The sequence below is a fragment of the Durio zibethinus genome, chromosome 3 (genome assembly GCF_047325235.1).
Source record: "Durio zibethinus cultivar Kanyao isolate XHJ-2024 chromosome 3, ASM4732523v1, whole genome shotgun sequence".
NCBI classification, from domain to species: Eukaryota; Viridiplantae; Streptophyta; class Magnoliopsida; order Malvales; family Malvaceae; genus Durio; species Durio zibethinus.
The window spans coordinates 36,327,415-36,350,065 of NC_143164.1; the positions used below are offsets into that span (position 1 = coordinate 36,327,415).

The 22,651-nt window shown below is 33.8% G+C and overlaps 5 protein-coding genes and 1 pseudogene across 7 annotated transcripts; 4 read left to right on the top strand and 2 right to left on the bottom strand.

Moving 5' to 3' along the window:
* The first annotated feature begins 1,541 nt into the window (after positions 1 to 1,541).
* On the top strand, positions 1,542 to 4,451 carry LOC111283766 (GTP cyclohydrolase 1-like). Its single transcript, XM_022872386.2, has 2 exons — positions 1,542 to 2,264; positions 2,974 to 4,451. Exons 1-2 carry the CDS (start codon positions 2,051 to 2,053, stop codon positions 4,170 to 4,172), a joined length of 1,413 nt encoding a protein of 470 aa, XP_022728121.2. The 5' UTR covers positions 1,542 to 2,050; the 3' UTR covers positions 4,173 to 4,451.
* A 285-nt stretch (positions 4,452 to 4,736) lies between these two features.
* On the bottom strand, positions 4,737 to 8,149 carry LOC111283508 (chloroplast envelope quinone oxidoreductase homolog). 2 transcript variants are annotated; one of them, XM_089758733.1, is made up of 6 exons: positions 7,825 to 8,149; positions 7,640 to 7,698; positions 7,149 to 7,290; positions 6,599 to 6,690; positions 5,156 to 5,593; positions 4,737 to 5,086 (listed from the first exon to the last, which is right to left on the bottom strand). In XM_089758733.1, the coding sequence occupies exons 1-6, from the start codon at positions 7,982 to 7,984 to the stop codon at positions 4,904 to 4,906; spliced, it is 1,074 nt and encodes a 357-aa protein (XP_089614859.1). In that variant the 5' UTR covers positions 7,985 to 8,149; the 3' UTR covers positions 4,737 to 4,903. The 2 variants fall into 2 exon arrangements, with proteins under 2 accessions (XP_089614859.1, XP_089614858.1); XM_089758732.1 differs by having other exon boundaries at positions 4,737 to 5,593.
* Positions 8,150 to 8,280: 131 nt separating this feature from the next.
* LOC111283506 (UV-B-induced protein At3g17800, chloroplastic-like) lies at positions 8,281 to 11,697 on the bottom strand (annotated as a pseudogene). The gene is made up of 2 exons (XR_016341066.1): positions 11,192 to 11,697; positions 8,281 to 9,297 (listed from the first exon to the last, which is right to left on the bottom strand). The product of XR_016341066.1 is annotated as a UV-B-induced protein At3g17800, chloroplastic-like (transcript).
* A 1,103-nt stretch (positions 11,698 to 12,800) lies between these two features.
* On the top strand, positions 12,801 to 15,095 carry LOC111283507 (peptidyl-prolyl cis-trans isomerase FKBP15-1-like). The gene is made up of 6 exons (XM_022872099.2): positions 12,801 to 12,956; positions 13,111 to 13,160; positions 13,525 to 13,587; positions 14,375 to 14,465; positions 14,597 to 14,701; positions 14,806 to 15,095. The coding sequence occupies exons 1-6, from the start codon at positions 12,893 to 12,895 to the stop codon at positions 14,892 to 14,894; spliced, it is 462 nt and encodes a 153-aa protein (XP_022727834.2). The 5' UTR covers positions 12,801 to 12,892; the 3' UTR covers positions 14,895 to 15,095.
* Positions 15,096 to 15,834: 739 nt separating this feature from the next.
* LOC111283686 (peptidyl-prolyl cis-trans isomerase FKBP62-like) lies at positions 15,835 to 19,757 on the top strand. Its single transcript, XM_022872263.2, has 13 exons — positions 15,835 to 16,117; positions 16,219 to 16,305; positions 16,967 to 17,227; positions 17,346 to 17,420; positions 17,520 to 17,600; positions 17,690 to 17,884; positions 17,985 to 18,077; positions 18,166 to 18,341; positions 18,447 to 18,569; positions 18,658 to 18,804; positions 18,880 to 19,007; positions 19,152 to 19,272; positions 19,404 to 19,757. Exons 1-13 carry the CDS (start codon positions 15,934 to 15,936, stop codon positions 19,452 to 19,454), a joined length of 1,722 nt encoding a protein of 573 aa, XP_022727998.1. The 5' UTR covers positions 15,835 to 15,933; the 3' UTR covers positions 19,455 to 19,757.
* A 467-nt stretch (positions 19,758 to 20,224) lies between these two features.
* Positions 20,225 to 22,589, top strand: LOC111283357 (small ribosomal subunit protein eS8). The gene is made up of 5 exons (XM_022871838.2): positions 20,225 to 20,293; positions 20,439 to 20,511; positions 21,350 to 21,680; positions 22,086 to 22,255; positions 22,343 to 22,589. The coding sequence occupies exons 1-5, from the start codon at positions 20,290 to 20,292 to the stop codon at positions 22,422 to 22,424; spliced, it is 660 nt and encodes a 219-aa protein (XP_022727573.1). The 5' UTR covers positions 20,225 to 20,289; the 3' UTR covers positions 22,425 to 22,589.
* Positions 22,590 to 22,651: the final 62 nt, after the last annotated feature.

Genomic DNA, 22,651 nt, shown 5'->3' on the forward strand with positions numbered 1-22,651 from the left:
ATAATCATCAATCATTCAAAATCTTGATAGTAAGCATGCTGTTTTTGTTGGATGTTTGCTTCCATTTTAGGCCTACCGGTAACTTTTTTTTTTTTTAGTTTTTCTCATCTAGAGCAATCTCTTTTCTTTTTTCTTTTTTCTTTTTTTTTTATAATGTAACCAATAATTGTTAAATTATAGTAAAATAATTTAGATATTTAAATTTTAAAAATGTTTACTATAATAATTGAATTATAAATTTATTAATTAATATGATATAAAAAATTATTTGATCTTTAAATATTATTATTTAAAATTAATAACGTTAAAAATAAATATTATATTATTTAATAAATTCATAATTTAAATATTGTATTAAAATTTTTAAAATATACATTAAATATTTTGCTATATTAATAAAAATCATTCATAATATTAAATTTTTTTATATTGAATTAAATCTAATAATTTTAAATATAATATGAAAACGATACGAAAAAAATTATGTATGAATTTAGTGTAATCGTATTTCATGTATTGATCGTATCAACACGGTTAAGATGCGACATTATTTATATCATATTTATGTTGAACAGTAATGATACGGTTAAGATATAGTATTGTTTATAACATAAAAAATTAAAAATTATTTTAATTTATTTAAAAAATAAATTAATAATCATATTTATCATATTATTTTGGTATTTAAATAAATTATAAATATTTAATTTTAAAATAAATTTTTATTTAAATACTAATTTAAATGATATTTTTTGTTTAAATAAAAAAATTAATTATGTTTAATTATATTATTCATATATAATTATATTATTTTAATATAAATTAATTTTAAATATATTAATTATATCATATAATATATAACATATATAATAAATATATCATAATAATATTTAAATTATTCATATCTTTTAAATAATTATATTATATTTATATCATATATAAAATTATATTTGATATAAAATATAATATGATAATACGAAATATTAAATTTACATAAATTTACAAAAAAAAAAAAAAATTGGGCAATGACCATGAAATCATTTTTAGCCAAAATTGGCCCATACCCCTCGAGTGGCTCCAAAAGCCACAATGAGCCTAGAAAGCTATAAAAATAGCATCTTCCTCTGAACATGCAAAGATCCGGTTCGGTTCGGTTGCTGGGTTGGTGAGATGTTCCAACATCTCCTCACCTACCATTTGTTAGTTTGGCCGCATCCATCATTTGACTCGTATCTCAAAATATAAAATATACAGTAGAGATACGATATAAATAAAAATATAAAAATAATATAATTTAAAATTTAATAAAAATTATATAAAAATTAAATTAAATTAAAAATATTTTTATATTTTTATAAATTATAATATATAATTTTTATATAAAATATAATATAAATATATAAAATTTAATATTTTATATTATAAAAAAACACAATCGCCGCATCGAAGACCAACCCACACACTTTTTTTTTTTGTTACATCACTGTCATTGTGTCCAATGGTAAAAAACCAAACTCTAAATTTTGCCTTAAAATTAATTTTAAAGGTGTCGAAAAACCAAACCATCTCTTTCTCTCTCTCCCGTTCTTCCTCATTGTCTTTTTCCAGGCGTAACAGAGTCGGCTGGGGCTGGCGAGATAGATTTGGCACTCCCCTACAAAGAACAGCTCTTCGTAGTGGGTTCCACCCCTCACTTCCCAAATGTGAAAAAAGAGATTTTGTCATTTTTTTTATTGAAAATTTTAGTATAAAATAGAGGATAAGATCCACACAATTCAAAGACCAAGGGCAACCCTACGTATCCCTTCCCTTCGCCCCCTCCTCTGCCTCGATTTCCTCAGCTTATCTCTAGCTCTGTCTTTATTCGTATCTTTCTTTTATGTTTTTGCATCTGGGTTCGTCGGATATTGCAAGTTTCTTATCAAAAATTGTATTTTGAATTAACATTCTGATTGTCTGGTGGATTTTGGATTGTTTCAAGCTTTGGGTTTTCATTAGTTTATTCTTTAATTTAGATCAAAATAGGTGCTTTTTTTTTTGGGTTCTGTCAATGGGTGCTTTGGATGGAGGCCATTTCTGTGTTGAGCTTGAGAATGGAATGAAGCTGGATGCAAGTGACCCGGGATTGGAGAAAGAGCCAGAGACTATAGTTATTGAGGATGCTGTGAAAGTTCTGTTGCAGGGCTTGGGTGAAGATGTCAACAGAGAAGGTCTTAAAAAAACTCCTTTCCGTGTTGCTAAGGCACTTGGAGAAGGAACAAGAGGTGCTTTTATTATTTTTCTTCCTAAAACTAGCTTTTTCCCCCTTGATTCTTGTTATATATGATAGTAATTACGGTAATTTCTCTAAGATCCGCATGTTTTTATAATATGCTGACCCTGTTGAAGAATGTTGTTGATTTTTATATTGCTAGCAAATTATCACTATCTTCTATGGTGGTGGGACTGATCTGCACTATGCTCTTTCTTTAGTTTCGTTTCATAATACCCAATCAATAAGCCAAGGTTGTTTTTTCTTCTATTTGGTCCTGTTTCAAGGTCTTGTCAGTTTCGTTAAACCAACAGGCAAATGGTGTTCATGTAATAGTTTACTTTTTTGCTGCATGGGACTTAGCCGGCTAGAAAAAGGCCAAAGTAAACAAATGAAAGGGAAGGATTTTTAAAGTATAAGTATGTTGGGGGTTGATTGATTAAGTATGTTTTGGCTCATCTTGCAAGTTTTGGGCCCCAATACAGACCTTAGTATACAAGATTTTATGCTGTTTGTATGAAGATTTTGAAGCTTGTATAATAAGGTTCTTTTGCCAGTGATTATTTATTTGTATAAGAATTTGTCTACTTTCCTCTTTATCAGCACTTCTTACACATGAACATATTGTTTGTTCACATACATGTATATGTATTTATCTATGTTATCGAAATCTCAGATATTGTGCGAAGTTTTGATCGAGACTTTTCTGTTACATTTTTCAGGTTACAAACAGAAAGTCAAGGATATTGTTCAGGGAGCTTTATTCCCTGAAGTGGGTTTGCATGATGGAGTTGGACATGCCGGAGGAGCAGGTGGGCTTGTGATTGTTCGAGATCTTGACCTGTTCTCATACTGTGAGTCGTGCTTGCTCCCATTTCAGGTTAAGTGTCATGTAGGTTATGTGCCATCTGGTCAGCGGGTTGTAGGATTAAGCAAACTCTCTAGAGTAGCTGATGTTTTTGCAAAACGACTGCAAGACCCACAACGTCTAGCAGATGAAGTATGTTCAGCTCTGCAACATGGAATTAAGCCAGCAGGGGTTGCTGTGATACTCCAGTGTTTGCACATTCATTTTCCAAATCTGGGGTCGGTCTTTCTTGACTCAAAGCATCAAGGATGGATAAAGGTGCTGGTGTCTTCAGGCTCAGGGGTTTTCGAAAATGAAAATGCTGATGTTTGGAGTGATTTTCTGGGTCTTTTGAAATTCAGAGGTGTAACTGTGGAGAAAATTCTAACTAGGGACTCTACGAAACAAAGTTGGTGCCCTTCCTATTCTTCCTCTGTTGCTAAAATTTCCTCTGAGCTTGTAGCACCCAACCCTGGAATGGTTGCTGCAGTAGTTTCAATACTCAGATCTTTGGGTGAAGATCCATTAAGGAAAGAGCTTGTAGAAACTCCTAGCCATTTTGTGAGGTGGTTGATGAACTTTCAGAATACAAAGTTGGAGATGAAGCTAAATGGCTTTGCATGCGGCAGAACAGATCTTCTTAAACCTAGTGGGGAAGTCTGCTCCCACAATAACGAAGAGATGCATTCAGAGTTGAACCTATCATTCTGGTCTCAATGTGAGCATCATCTACTTCCTTTTCATGGTGTTGTCCATATTGGATACTTCTGCCCTGAAGGATTCAATCCCATTGGAAAGTCCCTTTTGCAGTCAATAGTACATTTTTATGGTTTCAAGCTCCAAGTGCAAGAAAGACTCACCAGGCAAATAGCAGAGACAGTTTCACCAATCTTAGGTGGAGATATCATGGTAGTTGTGGAGGCAAATCACACCTGCATGATCTCTAGAGGGATTGAGAAGTTTGGCAGTAACACAGCTACTATTGCTGTGCTTGGTCGATTTTCAACCGATCCTGCTGCTAGGGCTATGTTTTTCCAGAGCATTCCAAAGGTTCCTACATCTGGAATGTTGTAGTCATAACCTGAAGTTCTTTTTCAGAGTTGGATGTTGTCATTCTTTGCCTCAGTTCATGCTTTTTCAGTCTGCAGCAGTGCAGAAAATGGTACAATTTATAGTGTATACTTTCTTCATGGATTACCAAAAGGCAGCCTGGCTATGTTCCGATTGATTATTGGTGGCAGGAATTCCACGCGAAATTGAGAATTTTTTTTGTTCTTACTCTCTGTAGCATAAATCCTCCCAGATAAATTTCAGGGGTGAGCCATTAGTTCCATTATTATTACTTTCTGGTCATACCTTTTTTTTTTTTAAATTTCTCCAAATATAATATATATATATATATATATATATATATATATATATGTATGTGTGTGTGTTAAGATTTAAATTTCTCACTCTTTTATTTTTTATTTTGTTCTCTTATAATCTGCATGGTGAGAAAGTGCTGCAGAAAATACTGCTGAACATCGAGAGTATAATCTTAAACATACATTTCATAAACATTATTTTCAAAAATCCTAATCATCCATGGTATCATCTGCAATTGGTAACGAAACACGATAAACTTTCAGCAACATGACCTCCAAACATCATATTTTTTATTACCAGCAAAAGACATGATGTACACTTACGCCATCATCTGCATTGTTCGAAATAGTGAATGCTTATGAATATAAACATGGCCCATAAGCAACCGCACTTGCAGAATTGTATAAAATTACAGTATCAAGTTTATCTTCATAAACTCAAGGCTCCACTATGATCTTCCCAGTGGCATGGCCATCAATGCTCTTAGCCCAAGCGTCTTGAGCCTTGCTTAGGGGATGCTTTGAATCAATTACTGTCTTAAGGTTTCCTTCTTTCACCAACTTAACAAGATAATCAAGGTTCTCTTTCTTAGGTATCAAAAGCACCGGTTGCAGCTGCTTCTGGGAGAATGTAAGCTTTTTCAGGGCAAAAGTCATGAAAGCACTAAGACCAGGAGTAATATCTATTACCTTCCCATTCCCACTCAAATTAGGCTCAAAGGTAGACCAAGGAGTTTCCACTGCACAGTGGATCACTGCATCATATTTGCGACCAGATGGGCTCTTCAGAGCCGCCCCATCAGGAGTCTTGTAGTCAAGAACCTCATCGGCCCCCAGGCTCTTGACAAAATCCATGTTCCGAGCCCCACAAGTGGCTGTCACATTTGTGTTTCCAAGCTTTGCTAGTTGAACCGCATATTGACCTACGCCACCTGAAGCAGCAGTAATCAGGAGGTTTACTTTCTGGCCGCTTCCATCAAGCTTAACTCCAGCAGACTGGGTAAGTGTCTGGTGAGCTGTGAGGCCAGCAACAGGCAAACCTGCACCTTCAGCAGCTGATACTTGTGGTGGCCTTGCAACTGTCAAACTCTCATTAGCCACAGCAAATTCAGCTAGTCCACCTCCAGTCTGTCATTGTAAAATATATTCATAATAGAATATGGCCGTAGCAAATGACATAAATGATGCTGAATTGCTCATGATAATAGAAAGCAGAAGATAAAATCACCATATCACTGGCTCACTTTAATAATATCCTCAGAAATGATTGTCACATAGACAAAAGATAGTAAGAAGGCACAAAAAAATATGGGTCTGGGAAAGTTCCTATAGCTTGAACCAACAAATAGCCCATGGAACATCTAACATGCATGCATTTCCCTCAAGCAACAACATCAGCACAAGCAAAACTGGAAAGCCGAATGTTTTCAAAGAAAGGCGTACCATTTAAAGAGATAATCTTTCTATCAATGAGGAAAAGCAAACCACAATAAGCAATATAACAGTATTTCAAATTCTAGGGATGATAGGACACAAAACTTTCATTACTTTGATTCATCCAAACAGGCAAGCAGGGCAATGCCCGGTAGAGTTAACTAAGGTCAGTAAGAAAAGGAAGATTAACAAGGTTCATTTGGAGCAAAAAAGCGAGCACCGGTCCTTGAAAATACTTTATATGGGGTTTATGATTTACTAGTGTTCTTCCATTATTAGATTCTGAAGTGGATCATTTGGCTACAAGGAATTCCCTTTCCTCTTTTTTTTTTTTTTTTTTTTCAAGAATATTGAGTTTGCACTAAAGTCCTACCCAACTTCAGCACCAATTAGTTGCTTGGGCTAATACCCAAAAACACAAATGCCACCGAATCTTTATCTACTATGCTAGTATATTGCTAATGCTTCTTCCACTCTTCATGAAGAAATATCCTTTTGTGATTATTCTTAGAATGATTAATAACATGCTACCCCACAACTTGTATCTAAAAATAGCCAGTTGTTCACATTAATACGATATGATATGATAATGTCTCTTTAGTGGAGAGCCTGCTAGATTGGACTTCAGTCCTGTTGAAAATTTTAACAAGAAGAAAAAAAAAAAAAAAAAACCCCAGAAGAATAAGAATGACTACTTACAGCAGGGCTAAGCATGGCCACAACTTTATCCCCAGCTTTGAAATTCTTGACTCCTGGTCCAACCTTTACGACTTGTCCTGCTACATCAGTGCCTGGTCCAATAAAAGTTCTTTAGCCAATGAATGAAAAGACGCAATCAAGATGTTAGCAGAAAGAAAACTGCAATGGTTACTGCTGATTTAAAGTTAGTACTTTCAATATAATTTGCAAATGATATATGACAGCGAACCAAGTTTGCTTTTGAGATATTAAATCTTTATGCTTTGAAAACACTAATTCCATGACAATGTGATCCCATATATTACTATAACGTAACCACAACTGGTTGACAAAGAGACTAACTAATAATGTCAAATTTGGCATAGTGAGAAAAACCCAGATTTGGAATTGGAAGACAGATGTAACTTGAGAACCTAGCCGATAATGTCGACAGAATGAAAGTTCAAGTATCAAACTGATAATTTTATTTCTTTAAGTCCTAAATTGATGAAAAATATTAACCCAACACAAATACCACTCGCCGAGTAAAATAAAGAGAAAAGCAAAGTACCAGGTATGTGGGGGAATTTGAGAGGTAAAAATGGCCGCAGCATCCCTTTCTGCATTTTCCAGTCAATAGGATTTAGACTTGTTGCCTCCAGTTTTAACAAAAGTTCATCTTGGTTTGGAGTGGGAATCGGAACTTCAACATGCTGCAATGCAACAGGCATAAAATTCACAGTCGTTATGACATCAAATCTCTGTCAATTTTTGAAGTTCAACAGGGCAGGAAAATGCTGGAAATACATTTGCAAAAATATGTTACCACAATTCGCTGTCAATATCTCATACCCTTAAGAGCAAATCCTTAACTATACCATTATTTTCTTTCCATTCAAGAAATTCCAGTATTCTAATGCCTGCCCCTCTTACAAATATCTTGATTCTTTTTATCAAAATTTATTACTAATTGGATGATGAAAATTAAGAAGATAAATGGTAATGAAAGAAAAAGCAAGCAAGCAAAAGACTGTAACACTCGATCAGAATCGAGTAGATTACCTTCAAACCGGCAGCTCCTCCGCCATAACTAACATATTGAACGGCATGCATCAGATTCTCTGCCATTTTTGTCTTTTGTGAGAGGAGATAAAACTGAAGCTGTGTTTTAAGACTCGAGTAACTTAAAACTTGGAATGAGGGTAACCATGCAAATGGAGTCCACATGGATAAATTGACGGACATACCCCTATTCCAACAATTTCGGAGGAAATCTCTGGATACGAAACAATGGAAGGTTTTATGTTTGCCACGTGGCTGATACCTTTCTTTTATCTTGGCCGGATGGTAGGAGATCAGAGGAAATGCAGAATCTAAGATCGTCGTAGTAGGTGATTTGCCAGTCATAATTTAATTTAATTTAAAATTTTCATTTCTTCCTTCAGCCATCTTTAAGGATATTTAGCAGATTTTGAGATTCTTCGAGTCTCCGGCAATCCAATCTTAATGCCTGTAATTTTTTTTTAAAATTTTTTTAGTTATGGCTTTTTCATATAAAAAAATTTCATTTGGCAAACACAAAGAATGATATATTAAAATTTAACAAATATAATATCAAAAACTTACGAGTATGAGAAGATTGAGATGATATATATATATATATATATATATATATATTGATTAATGGAGTACAAACCACATGGAAAACAAGTAAAATGATCTCACTAACTGGTTATTGCTCCACCATTGCATTTGAGAGACAGTAGAAAAGTTTTATACTGTACATTATTTTGTAATACCAACTTATAATTATACAAAGTGAATTGCTGGGTTCTTGCAAACTAAAGCAATGAAGCAGAAAGTCTTAACTCCTCTGTACAAAGAGACTTCACTTAACTGCTATAACTTCCCCTTGTCCCTAATCAGTTGTCCTTTAGCTTATAAATGGTGTCAACATATTCTTCTATGTCCCAAAGGAAAGAACCAAAGGCAATTGCTTCTAAAACTAACCTCTTCAGGCTTGAAAAAGAAGTCAGAATCACCTCACCTGTCTCCAGCTTACCTGTTTGCTCATCCCCAAAGAGTGCATAGCTGTGTTTCTCGATCAAATTTACAGCCTCTTTTGATTTCAGTTTGGCACACCTCTGCAATGTCTCAGGATCAAATCGCATCACATAACACCTTAATTCTTCAAGATTCTTTCTCTGTGTACCTGAACCTTGACCTAACGAAATGGATTGCATGTCACTAACATGGCCAAATACCAGACTCCTAAATCTGCAATGCAAAAGATCTAGAAACTGAAGAGAGTTCATATGACTCAGATAGTCTTGATAAGCCAAAGTTAGGCATCGTTCCAGTTGGTGTCTAGAGGCAGCAGACTTTAGAAATAACCATACAAGATGGAGGCTGCATAAAGTCGCCCTAGATGGAGCCGCTGGATCTCAGTAGTAGCCCAATTGTCAGTGACACTGGAGTTTGCCCTCAAGCCAATAACAGTACTGACACGTTCCCTAACCATCTCCAAAACCTCAACGCTATGGATGGACTCTAGCTCCCAATCTTTTGAAGGCCATATCTCAAGTCTACCATTGTAAATGCACCTGGAGAGCCTTGGAACCAATGGTACTCTGATTTCAGAGAATTTTTAGAAGATTAACATATACATGACATCTTCCACAGCAGCTTGGCAGTCGTTCTCTTTCAGTTAAGCAATCCTTCTGGCATTTAGGAAAATCTAATTATGTCAAAAGAAGAAAAAAAACTAAAGAGATTATTATATTAAACATCCATAGAGTCAAGGATCCAACATACAAAATTAGAGGTATTCCAATGGCAGCTCATTTATTAGAGTGATAATATTGCCAGATAAAACAACACGTACTTCATTGGTGGTTAATACTATTACCACCATCGCCTGGGTGCATCGTAAAATGTATCAAGCCAGGGATTTGCAGAGCTCCATTCCAGCAGAAGACAATGCCATCATGCCAGAAAGTCTAATTGATATCACTATAAAACATAAAATACAATAAACTTCTTTTCTAATCCAAGCCAACAGAAGAGTTCTACAAACAAACAAGTACAAACAAGTTAACTTATGATCACAGTATGAGCTTTAAAGGAAAAAAAAAAAAAGATATACCAATTGCTAATAAAATGATTATGGGAAGAAAGAAGAAATCAGCAATAGTCTAAATAGCACTCCAAAGTTCAGATGAATCATTATATAATCAAAATTATTTATTGCACTCTGTACTCAACAAGAATAGAAACAGGGGAAGCAGTAACCAGTAAGCATGTAACCAACACTTTCACGTACTTCCATTATATTATTGGACAATGTTTAATTGCATTAGAGTTAAGGGAACTTAACACTTGTTGAAACCCATTAGTAGTGTGCCTTTGTGAAACTTCTATGAAATGAGCAGTTTTTATCTGTTTATAAATATGAGTAAGTTTCTCAAGTTCTTCATAGCTTAAAATTGCAAATGAAATAGAATGACCTCAGCTAATGGAACAAGGCAAAGAATTAAAAAGTTAGCTTCAATAGTTAATTTGTTCAGCCTTGGGACTCATAACAGAATGAAAAAAGCCTGTTTGCGCCTTGGCAAAGATGAGACAACCAGTGTTTGTGATTTTCACATCACATAGGAGTGACTTTCAGCAGCCTTATCTGAATATGAAATGTGGCATTGCTTCATCTTTGCCAAGTAACTTTGCTTCAACTAGAGCATTAGTTGGGAATATTTAAGTAGGAACATATCCTCATGCATTGTGGAAAGAAAATACATGTCTTCTTTAGTAGCCAAGTATTACAACAGATAGAAGTCGATAAGCATGGTGGATATCCACAAAAAATGACTGCAAAACAAATGAAAAAATTTGAAAAAGTTAAGCATTTTAAATGGATTCACAAATTCCCAAAGACATGAGTTGCAATGCCAACCAAGAGATAAAGCCAAATACCATATGTAACACCAATATGACCCTAGAAAATTTTTGGTCAAACAACTTTTCTTAAACAAAAGGCTTAGCATAGCCTTAGAATCAGTTAATCTACAAAGTATTATGGACAATGACATCTATAAAGCACAAAGCCATACAAGAGACTCATATATCTGATCCTTCTTCTACCAAAATTTAATATCATGACTGATCCATATTAATGACCTTGAAGTCCATGCAATTTTCATGAGTTTCTTCTCAGATTGTAAGTAACCAAAAGAACCCATGAATCAAAAGAGACTTCTATTTGGTAGATCAAGTGTACAAATGATAATAACAAGTCATACTATTCATATAATTCGATTTCAATTCAATTCAAAATATTCTTGGATTGACATCCCAAGGTCTAAGGTATTTGAACTTGGTTGAAATCAATTTGGCATCACTGTAAAATCAAAGCTGGCTTTTTTCCACACATGGTCTATTAAACTAGACCCATCACATAATAAAACCTCTATTCCACCAAAACAAACATGCCAATCATCATTAGAACAAAATTAAAGCTTCCCAAGTCACAACTTATCAACATAAACAAACCCTTTAAAGAACAGATAAAAATTACAGAATTTTTTAGTATATACTAAAAAAACCAACTGTTACACAAACCTGTGGAGACAGGCTTCATCAGAATCCGAGCTGAGAATCATACGAGTTACAGCGGCGTCACGATCACCAGCGAGTTGTTTAAGTTCATCGGCGGCTGCGAAGTGGAAGAACTGTCGTTGGTTCTGAAGAACACTGCTTAAGAACTTCCCCGAAGCTGACCTTGGCTCAAGCGGCACGTTCAGGCTGCCAAAGTCGCAGTGGCTAGCGCCGGCGCTCGCTTTCACCGATGGTACCTTCCGACTATTGAAAGCAGTAGAAGTAAAGCCAGTCTCGAGTGGTCTCCGGTGAGTAAAACTGAAGTTGGGAGGTGAATTACGAGAGGTAAATACGCGGCACTCCTGGGAATTTTTGACGGCGGATGGTAAAAAACATGACAGAGAAGGGGCTTTGTGGAGGCAGAGGCTATGGTCCATCAACTGTGAAGGGGAATCCCAGAGAGAATCTGCAGAAATTGAGGGAGAGGCTTATAGTTTTTATGGCTTTTATGTTTGGTTATTAGCTTGAAAAATGCTATTTGGATAAGGTTTTGATGAATTTTTTTTAACGTCGTAATTATGAATTTGTATTTTGAAAAATATTAAAAATTTATATATTTATATCAAATTTTATATAAAAATTATATGTTAACTTTTTATGATATAAAAATATAAAATATATTTTTTATTTTATTAAATTTATTTATAATTTTTATTAAAATTTTATCCTTTTTATGGAAGTGATAAAATAAAGTGGGAATTGCAGGGAAAGGAGAAGAAAATTAAGAGGGCATTATCAAGATATTAGTTGAGCAAATATTGGTATAGATTTCAAGATTGAGCATATCAAATGTCTTTTGATAGAGATAATAATAGACAATAAATAAATATTTGTCATTATTTGATTTGTTTATATTAAAATTTAATAATTAAAAATAATAATTAATAAATTTAAATAAAAAATTTATTATTCGTGATAGATTTAAAATGAATGCAAATAATATTTTTAAAATATATAATATTTAAATATATTTACATTTTAATGAATAACAATAAATATTTAAATTTCGTATTTAAATTTGTTATCTGCTTAAATACGTAAAGTATATAAAATTTTATATTTGTAAAAAGTTTTGAATCTTAAAAATAAAATTTTATTATTATTAATTAAGAGTAATTTTAAATTTTAAATTAAATTTTTATTTATTTTATATTTTAACAAAAAAATTAAATTAACATATTCAGATATTTAAATAGATTATACTTATTTAAAAGTATTTTAATTTTGATAATAATATTAAATTTAAACGAATTCAATATTATAAATATTAAATAAATTTAAATATTGATATGTAAAAAATAACGAATATTTGTTTCATTGTCATTTTTACTTTTAATTCATGTGTAATTTTATATTAATATGACAAAATTTATCCTTAAAATAAATTTTACATGATAATATGTAATTTATTGATTGTAAATTATTTTATAACATGCAATTTTATGTTTAATATATTACTATTTTAACAATAAATTTAAAAAATAAAAAAAATGGCGAGGGAACTATTGGACTTCTAAAACGGGCCGTAACATAAAAATAAGGCCTCCAAAGAATCGAAGAAGAAGCCTATTTCAGCCCATTACAATCGTCTCTTCACTCATGTTTGTTTATAATGATCGAAACCCTAAAATTTATGCAGAGAAAGTCCAGAGATAGTGAGACAAAATGAGTTTCGATTGCTTGTTGAAGATGGCTCCGATTCTGCTTCTGCTGGTCCTTTTCACATTTGGTAGGTTTCTTATCGGATCAATTTTTCGATAATCAATTGTACGGTCTCACAATTTCCAGATCTGATCAATTGCTAAAACGATCTCCATCTTTTTTAAATATTTGTGAACAATTTTAGTTATCGATTTCATTTTTTTTGCACTTCAATTCTTCAGCGTCTGCCAAGAAGTCTGCTGATGTGACTGAGCTTCAGATCGGCGTCAAGGTATTTTTACTTATCATATCTTTTTTCCTTTCTTTTTTCCCCCTTATTCAAAGTGTTATAGTAATTTGATCTGAGATAAATCAAACCTTGTAAAATGTATCTATAATTAGCTTTAGCATGACATATTGTTGTTTGGAGAATTTTATGGTCGCCGTTGTAGTAATTGTTTTTTTTCATTCTTAATGGCCATGGTTTCTTTAGTAGGGTTGTTCATTCAGTCAGTCCAGTTAATTTCAAACCGACTTATACAAAACCGAATTAGCTGAATTATATTATTTTATTTTTGTTCCCTTTTTCCTTGTTTGTGATCTTACTATATATTTATTTCTCACTTTTGTTTTATATGTTCCTTTTGTATTCACAGCATAAGCCCAAATCATGCGACATTCAAGCTCATAAAGGTGATAGAATCAAAGTGCACTATAGGGTATGTTTCAGCTGGATGTTATGTTTTGTAATATATTGCTTGACCCTCAAAAGTAAATGATGAATATTTGATTGTTTATATTGCTATATGTCAACTGGTTTCAACATCTCGAGCATGTTCCCTTGTTTGATTTTGAAAAGTGGAATTTGGTCTAGTTTTCTTTTTAAATTTCATGGTAAACGGCCATCAACGTGGATAGTTTTTTGGGCATTACTTATTGTGACTTATAGCTGTTTCTAATATCCTTTTGCTTATGCCTAGGGATGTAAACAAACAGAACCTTTGACAAACAATTCGTAAACATGTTTGGTTTCTGTTCATTTATATTTGTTTTTTAAGCTTAACAAACGATCACAAACAACATTTTAAGGTTTGTTACTTAAACGAATAGATCGCGAATATAGCAAAGTTTGTTTGTGAATACTAACATAGCGTTCGATAAACAGTTTATGAACATATTCCGTTTCTGTTCATTTATGTTCGTTTATTAAACTTAACAAACGATTACAAACAACATTCATGGTTTGTTAAGTAAATGAATAGATCATTAACATAGCCATGTTCTTTCATATTCAGTTCGTTTATACCTCTACTTATGCCATTATTCCAATTTTTAATTCATTTTATTTCTCTCATTAGAAGAGGGTTAAAGAAAAAAAGAAATTGATTACTCGTGAAATTTGTGGTTAAGAATATATTGCCCTCAAACATAATGGTTAGAATTAATTGTATGCTACTAATACCAATGAGTTTCTTGGTTTACATAAATTGTCATTCCTTTTTGCAGGGAAAACTCACCGATGGAACTGTTTTCGATTCCAGTTTTGAAAGGGGTGATCCCATTGAGTTTGAGCTTGGTAGCGGTCAAGTAATCAAAGGTTTGTTCCCCCTAGCAACCACTCACACCTTTTGGCTAAAACTCATACAATGATTCATTTTCTTGATGACTGGAATCTTGGTTGTTATATTGCAAGTTCATTGATGCTTGAAAAAAATATGTTCCTTGCAGGATGGGACCAAGGGCTACTTGGGATGTGTGTCGGTGAGAAGCGCAAGTTAAAAATACCTGCAAAGCTTGGTTATGGTGCACAGGGTTCGCCACCCACCATCCCAGGTAATTGAAGGAATGATGCTATTATGACCAAATCTTTTGCTTTAGCTGCTTCGCTTGTTTTGTCCAGAAAATATGAGAAATTTATGGTTTTGCCAAACTTTCAGGTGGAGCAACACTAATATTTGATACTGAGCTTGTTGCAGTCAATGGGAAGCCATCAAGTGGAGGGGATACAAGCGAAGATGAGCTATAGTCGGTCACTAGTCAGAGAATCAGCTGCTTTTTTTTTTTTTTTATACGTTTGTTTTCCTTTTACAAAAGGCGATGGCAACCTCACCAGGGCTTGTGGCTGGGATTTAGAAAAATATATTCTGGTAGCTTTTTTTAAAGCAAAATTTATGAGATGCTAGAAGATAGCCATCTCCCATTAATCCAAAATTATATTTAAGTGACATTTTCATGAATTTTATCATTATATTTTTTATTTTGTTGATTTTTAAACAAAAATTAGAATTTAATAGAAATTTTTGTTCATATAAGCTAAATATTCAGTAAAAATTTTAATTATGTTATTTTTATTTAAAATTAATAAAATGAAAATAGAATAAAAATTTTACAAAATTAAAATGTAATAGTAATAGAATTTAATTAAATTTAATCAGCTGCGTTCTGGTAATGATTCATTAAATATAAAATTTAAAATATATATTTTTATTTTTATTAAATTCTTTTATTGTTTTGTTAAAATTTTAATGTTTGTCAAAATTTTAAATCATATAAATTTTACTGTTTTTGTGTGATGTTATCGCATTTAATAAAATTTTTATTGTTTTCGAATTGTTGTGTTAGTGTAAAATTTAATATTAAATATAGTAAGTAATGAGAAATTTAATGCAATCTTACTATGTCTAAATTTAATAAATAATAATATAATGAGCAATGACAAATTTAATGCAATCGTTAACCAAGAAAGAAAACATAAAACACAAGATGAAAGAAAATAAAAAATAAAAATTTTAAATTAGGGAATGGAAACTGTGGGAGCATCCCGACCCTTCAAAAACAATCAATCAACTGCGATATGTTGGTTGATCTCTTCTCTAGTTTCTCCCTAACCCTCCTTTTTTGGAAGCCTCTAGAAGCCATAACCCCCATCACTTCTCCATAAAAGGCCCTCTCTGTGTAGTTGTCTTGGATTTCCCTTCTCCGATTCTCAAAGCTCCTCAACAACGCTCGTTTCTTCGTTTCTAACGCGCTCACTTTCACTATCTCTCTAGATTCTTCGATTCGAGATGGATGAGGATTTCGATGTTCCGGCGGCGGAGGATTTGATGAACGATGACATGGATCTTCCCGACGAGACTCCCATTTTGAAAGTCGGAGAAGAAAAGGAGATCGGAAAGCAAGGCTTGAAGAAGAAGCTTGTTAAGGAAGGGGAAGGTTGGGACAAGCCTGAAATCGGCGACGAAGTTGAAGGTATAACTTATACTATAAACAAGGAAATAAAAATAAAAATAAAAGAATTTTCCTGTTTTGAAAATATTTTGGATTCTGATTGGTTGTTGTTGTTGTTGCAGTTCATTATACGGGGACGTTGCTTGATGGAACTCAGTTCGATTCGAGCCGTGAAAGAGGGACTCCTTTCAAGTTCACTCTCGGTCAAGGTAACGAAGACCGTCTCTTTCTCTTTTGGAAAGTTCTTAGAGCAATTTTTCGGGTGTAAATCGAATTTGAAGGAAAATGATGAGCTTATTCTGTAAAGTATAAGTTTGATTTTAGTGTTTTACACTGTTAATAGACATAAATTCAAAGCAGTGTTTATAAATAATATGCTTTTTTATTTTGACTTATTAATTAACTTAATTTTGTTTCTTTTGCTGGAAATGCATTAAAAATTTTGGAATTTATATGAAAACCATGGGGAGTTTCTCAAATAAAACTTGTGTTCCTGCTGTTCAAATTTTTACCTATGAATACGTTTTTTGAACTTGCTATATTTGGAATGTAATAAAGGCATTTCTTTGAATCTTGGTGATTTGTTTCGTGTGTATACTATTTATACCTCTTCATTCCTTTTTATGGTATTTAATTTGGTCTATTCAATGAATTTTTGTCTTTTGATGATAATATATTATGGCTGATTGAGGGGCAAGATATCTGTTAAGTTCAAGATGTGCCAAAGCATGAAGAGGATGTGCCATTTTAGTCCTTTTTTTGTTAAGTATGGTATTGGACTTTTAGTGATCTTCTTGTTGAAGTGAGAAACTGTGATGAAGTGGCATTACGCTTTAATATGAAATTTCTGCTTTCTTCTTATGATTGCAGGGCAAGTTATTAAAGGATGGGACGAAGGAATTAAGACAATGAAGAAAGGTGAAAATGCTATTTTTACCATTCCTCCTGACCTGGCATATGGTGAGTCTGGCTCACCACCAACCATTCCTCCTAAGGCAACCCTCCAGTTTGATGTCGAATTGCTATCTTGGACAAGTGTCAAGGACATTTGTAAAGATGGGGGGATATTTAAGAAGATACTTACCAAAGGGGACAAATGGGAGAACCCAAAGGACCTCGATGAAGTGCTAGGTACATTCATATTCTGTTCCTTCTTTTAATATTTATTATAAAAATAAAAATTTTCTATCATTGGGAGGTACTGTTTGATTGAGCTAGGTTTAATACTGGGTTTGTATCTCAAATGCAGTTAACTATGAAGCGAAGCTTGAGGATGGCACAGTTGTGGCAAAAGATGATGGTGTGGAGTTCACTGTTAAGGCTGGTTTGTGTCGTGGATGCCCTTTTTCTACATTTTATTTCCCCGCTAATTTATGATCTCTAATTCCTAAATACTAGTGGTTGCTTCTTCCTCTGTGAACAGGTCACTTATGTCCTGCATTTGCAAAAGCCATTAAGACAATGAAGAAAGGGGAGAAGGCACTTCTTACAGTTAAGCCACAATGTAAGTTATTTTCTCATTATTCTCTTAGCATGAAAGTGGATATGCTTGGCTCTTTCCCTGATGTTGTGACCTATTTTACTATGATAAAGATGGCTTTGGTGAGAAGGGGAAGCTAGCCACTGGTGCTGAAGGTGCAGTGCCTCCAAATGCCACACTTCACATTACCCTAGAGTTAGTTTCGTGGAAAACTGTGACTGAGGTCACTGATGACATGAAGGTTATAAAAAAGATCTTGAAGGAAGGGGAGGGATATGAGCACCCAAATGAGGGGGCTGTCGTCCAAGGTTCGTGTTAAGTTATGAAAAAAGAAATTTCAGTTTTCCCCAATACAACATACTGCAAATGTCTTATTTAATATTTATATCTTTATATACCTTTTGGCAGTGAAATTGATTGGGAAATTGCAAGATGGTACTGTCTTCTTGAAGAAGGGTCACAATGAAGGAGAAGAGTTGTTTGAGTTCAAGACAGATGAAGGTAACAGAAGTCTCCATTCCTCTCACTGCTCTCTTGACTCCAGTTTCATGATTTTAGCTAAGCTGCCCTGCTTAAATTTTTGTGACAGAGCAAGTCATTGATGGTCTTGATAGAGCTGTGATGAAGATGAAAAAGGGTGAAGTAGCACAGCTGACTATTGCACCTGAGTATGCTTTTGGGTCGTCTGAGTCACACCAGGAGTTGGCTTTGGTACCCCCTAATTCAACTTTATACTACGAAGTTGAGTTGGTATCATTTGTCAAGGTAAATGGATCAGCTTGCTTGTATGATTTAAGTTCTTTGTTGTGTATATGTAAGATATCTATTTGGGAATATGTTAAAAGTGGTTTTGGTGATTTGCTTTTTCAGGAAAAAGAATCATGGGATATGAGCAACCAAGAAAAGATTGAAGCTGCTGGTAAAAAGAAGGAAGAAGGAAATGTATTGTTCAAGGCTGGTAAATATGTGAGAGCTTCTGAGAGATATGAGAAGGTATGCATTGCAATGCATATATTGGCTTGTGAAAGTTTCAGTTTCTGCTTTATTATACATTGTATTTTATCGGTGATTGTATATGCAGGCTGTTAAGTATATTGAGTATGATTCTTCCTTTGGTGAAGAGGAGAAAAAGCAGTCTAAGGCATTGAAGGTCGCTTGCAATCTGAACAATGCTGCTTGCAAATTGAAACTGAAGGATTACAAGCAGGCTGAGAAATTGTGCACCAAGGTTGGAATAACTGCATTCATAATATATAGCTAGATCTTGTAGCAATGTTAACTGTTGCATGTAATGAACATGCAGGCTTTAGAATTAGAAAGTGCAAATGTGAAAGCCCTCTATAGAAGGGCTCAAGCATACATCCATCTGGCAGATTTGGATTTGGCAGAGTTTGATATTAAGAAAGCTCTTGAGCTTGATCCTGATAACAGGTAATTTGCCTTAATTAGCAAATGCTCTCCCTTCTTGATCTCTTATCTGTTGAACTCCAACTGTTAAACAAATAAATTGTTTGTTCCAGTTTGGCATAGGTCAATGTCGTATATAATGACGTGTTTACTATTGTTTGGTATCAGGGAGGTTAAGCTCGAATACAAGGTTTTGAAAGAGAAGATCAAGGAATATAACAAGAAGGAAGCCAAATTTTATGGTAACATGTTTGCCAAGATGAATAAAATGGAGTCTGTTGATTCTAGTGTAAGTATTCAATCGCTTGAACAATCCAGGAACTAGTAGGGCTTTCTCTATAGCATTCGATGGGTTTGATTGGGTTTGATTGTTCATGCTTCATGGAGTAATTGATTGTTATTGTTTCTTTGATTTGGCAGAAATCAGCCGGTGAGGAACCGGAACCAATGAGCATAGATAGCAAGGCGTAGGTGGGGATCGGGTGGGGGAGATAATGCCTAGTTTTTATGCTTCAACTACTTTGATTCTATTTATCGGACAACTTATCTTTGGCACAAGAGAACTTGAGTTGTTGTAATGGATTCTAATGTGTCTGAACTATTTTGATTATATGCCCAAAGATTGAAAATTTTATAATCAACCTACTCCGTGCTTCATCAAATGCACGATTATGGTTATAGTTTGGATGGATGAACATTAATTTTTGTTGCAAGAATTATTGTATTAGCACTCTTTTAAGTTATAAGTCATAATTAGTAGTATCTTTTTTTCAAGTGTGTTGTATTTTCATTAACATGTTAAGTTTGTTCTTGCTCAAAATATAAACATAAAATTTATTAGATTTAACATCAATGTGAAAATAAAAATTCTAAAATTAAAATTTAATGTAAAGTTGAACTCATTTTTCTTTATCAAATAAATTTTTTTTAATGAATTTAAAGGAAATCTTTCAACAAATAACTTATTTATTTGTGTCAATAGTTTTTTAAAAATATTCTTAGTTTGCATACTATTTTTTTTTAATTATTAACTTTTGTAATTACGAATCTATAGCAAAATGACTAGCTGCTCTTACATTTAATAAAATAATAAAAAATTCTAAATTTATATTTTTCATAAGTATATATACATAAAAACATATATTAGAAAATGACAAATATACCTTAATTTGGTTAGTTTAGGGTTCCAACTTACCAAAAAGCCAGCGTATAAATAAGACAGAAATAGGGATATAGCAGGTGCTGTGCCTGTGAGCGTGAAACGAAAGAGAGCAGGTGAATCTGTACCTTGCGCCGCTCAGCCAACATGGGTACTTTGTCACTTGGATCTTTACCTTCTCCATTTTCTCACCATCCAAACACTCTAAACTTGTATCTCGCTTTTGATATTTTCTTCTCTTCGATCTTCTCTTACTCTATCTCTTCAATATGTGCTTTTTTCTATCTTTTTCTCAGGTATTTCCAGGGACTCTATGCACAAGAGACGTGCCACTGGTGGCAAGAAGAAAGCTTGGAGGAAGAAGCGAAAGTAATTCTACATTTTCACTTTACCCATTTTTTCTATTCATTTCTTTTCTTATTTCCGTTGGTTTTTTGATTGATTTGTTTACTCTCTTTTCTTTTTTTTTTTGTAAATCTGCTAATGAGCTGTGGGTTGGAATTTCCTATTCTTAAACTTTGTCCAAAATGGGATAAGATGGATGAAATCTTCACAGTTGTTTTCTTTTAGTGGAATCGATCTATTCAAAAAAAATTTTTCGTTGATGTTATATATCGGGTGGGATTCACGTATGTAGAAGAGATATGGAAGTTTTAGGTTCAATTCCTTTCTAGCAAGCATATAAAGAGCATTTTCATGGATGGGTTACAAAGTCTAATTTGTGAGATTTATTTCTAAATGATAGAGCTAGGCTTGGTTGCTTGCCCTTTCTGGTGGGATTGGGGTGGGTCTTGGGTTCATGTCTTGCTTAGCGCGAATGTGATTCTTTTTGCTGTGTAAAATTTGAACCTAAGACATTCCTCTTTGGGGTATTAAATGGCATTTTATGTCGTCTGATGCTATGTGGATGTGAAACAGACAGGCCATCAACAATTACATATGACTCTTAATCCAATTTGGATATATATATTTATATACATGGAAGATCGATGTTTTTGTCCTGGGTGTTGCTGTGATTGTCATGGACTGTTTTGTGTTTCAACTCTTGTCTGTATATAATCTGAGAACCAAGATGTCTGTTGTTTGAGGTTGTTGGGGAGTTCTTTCGGGATGAATTCTTTTGGGAATAGATCCATTGAATTTCCAGTTTGTTGGTCTGCTTTTATCAATAAGTTGTTAGTCTCATGTTTGTGGCTGTTTTTGAAAGGTATGAACTTGGTCGTCAGCCTGCAAATACTAAGCTCTCAAGCAACAAGACGGTTAGGAGAATCCGTGTTAGAGGAGGAAATGTGAAGTGGAGAGCATTGAGATTGGATACAGGCAACTATTCATGGGGTAGTGAAGCTGTCACCCGTAAGACCCGTATTCTTGATGTGGTGTATAATGCCTCAAACAATGAGCTTGTCAGGACACAGACTCTTGTAAAGAGCGCCATTGTTCAAGTGGATGCTGCTCCCTTCAAGCAATGGTACCTTCAGCACTATGGTGTTGATATTGGGAGGAAGAAGAAGACAGCAGCTAAGAAGGAAGCTACAGAGGTAGAATGTTTAAAATTTATTTATTTTCTTTCTGAAAAGTATTTTTTTGGATGCAGTTAACTTTCAAACATGATAATGCCCCGCATAAGATTGTTTTAAAATTTCATTGTTTTAATATTTCATGCTTAGAAATATTTGTTTGTCACTTAGCTTGTCTCTGTGCAAAGTGTATGTACTATTCGCAAAAGTTTAATTTTGCATTTAATAGTCTTATTAAATTGTTTTCTCTTATATCCCTTTTGAAAAACTGATAGAGTGTTGGTGTTTTAATTTAGAGTATGGTGAGAGTATGTGGTCCTTAATTTTTGGTGTGCAAGCTTGCACTACTAAGATCCTTCAGTTGATGTAATTCTTGTGCCTGGTTTTGATTTGATCTTTACTGTTTCTGCATCATAAAACTGTCAGGAAGGAGAAGGTGCTGCCGAGGAAACTAAGAAGAGTAATCATGTGCTAAGGAAGCTTGAGAAGCGCCAGAAAGATCGTAAACTTGATGCTCACATTGAAGAACAATTTGGTGCCGGTAGGTTGTTGGCATGCATTTCGTCCCGGCCAGGTCAATGTGGCAGAGCTGATGGGTAAGTCTGGTGTCCAAGGTCTTTGTTGTCTCTATCATTGTAATGCGATTCTTTTATATTATCTTATTCAATTTATATTATTTATAGATACATATTGGAGGGTAAAGAACTTGAGTTCTATATGAAGAAAATCCAGAGGAAGAAGGGCAAGGGTGCTGGAGCTGCTTAGATGCAGTATTTCACATATCCTACTCTCACCAATGTTGTTCTTTAGATTTTGTTCCTTTTATGGGTACCTTGAAAGCATTTTTAATGTGAAACATTTTACTCTTTTGCTGTTAAATTTGTGCATTTTTTTAAAATCGAAAGTTGAACATTATTTTCTTTGGCGTTATCCCCTACATCTGAAGAATTTTATTGGATTATTTCACTTTAGCATATTTCGCTTGCCAGCTT

What these genes read in the sequence shown, in the direction of transcription:
- LOC111283766 (XM_022872386.2), top strand. Translation starts at nt 2,051, where the DNA reads ATGGGTGCTTTGGATGGAGGCCATTTCTGTGTTGAGCTTGAGAATGGA. An exon ending in ACTTGGAGAAGGAACAAGAG is followed by an intron (nt 2,265 to 2,973) that starts GTGCTTTTATTA and finishes TACATTTTTCAG; the next exon opens with GTTACAAACAGAAAGTCAAG.
- LOC111283508 (XM_089758732.1), bottom strand. Translation starts at nt 7,984, where the DNA reads ATGACTGGCAAATCACCTACTACGACGATCTTAGATTCTGCATTTCCT. An exon ending in CAAATTCCCCCACATACCTG is followed by an intron (nt 6,691 to 7,148) that starts GTACTTTGCTTT and finishes TTATTGGACCAG; the next exon opens with GCACTGATGTAGCAGGACAA. An exon ending in TGGCCATGCTTAGCCCTGCT is followed by an intron (nt 5,594 to 6,598) that starts GTAAGTAGTCAT and finishes TTACAATGACAG; the next exon opens with ACTGGAGGTGGACTAGCTGA.
- LOC111283507 (XM_022872099.2), top strand. Translation starts at nt 12,893, where the DNA reads ATGAGTTTCGATTGCTTGTTGAAGATGGCTCCGATTCTGCTTCTGCTG. An exon ending in GAATCAAAGTGCACTATAGG is followed by an intron (nt 13,588 to 14,374) that starts GTATGTTTCAGC and finishes TCCTTTTTGCAG; the next exon opens with GGAAAACTCACCGATGGAAC. An exon ending in TAGCGGTCAAGTAATCAAAG is followed by an intron (nt 14,466 to 14,596) that starts GTTTGTTCCCCC and finishes TGTTCCTTGCAG; the next exon opens with GATGGGACCAAGGGCTACTT.
- LOC111283686 (XM_022872263.2), top strand. Translation starts at nt 15,934, where the DNA reads ATGGATGAGGATTTCGATGTTCCGGCGGCGGAGGATTTGATGAACGAT. An exon ending in AATCGGCGACGAAGTTGAAG is followed by an intron (nt 16,118 to 16,218) that starts GTATAACTTATA and finishes TTGTTGTTGCAG; the next exon opens with TTCATTATACGGGGACGTTG. An exon ending in CTGAGAAATTGTGCACCAAG is followed by an intron (nt 18,805 to 18,879) that starts GTTGGAATAACT and finishes ATGAACATGCAG; the next exon opens with GCTTTAGAATTAGAAAGTGC.
- LOC111283357 (XM_022871838.2), top strand. An exon ending in GCTTGGAGGAAGAAGCGAAA is followed by an intron (nt 20,512 to 21,349) that starts GTAATTCTACAT and finishes TGTTTTTGAAAG; the next exon opens with GTATGAACTTGGTCGTCAGC. An exon ending in CAATGTGGCAGAGCTGATGG is followed by an intron (nt 22,256 to 22,342) that starts GTAAGTCTGGTG and finishes TATTATTTATAG; the next exon opens with ATACATATTGGAGGGTAAAG.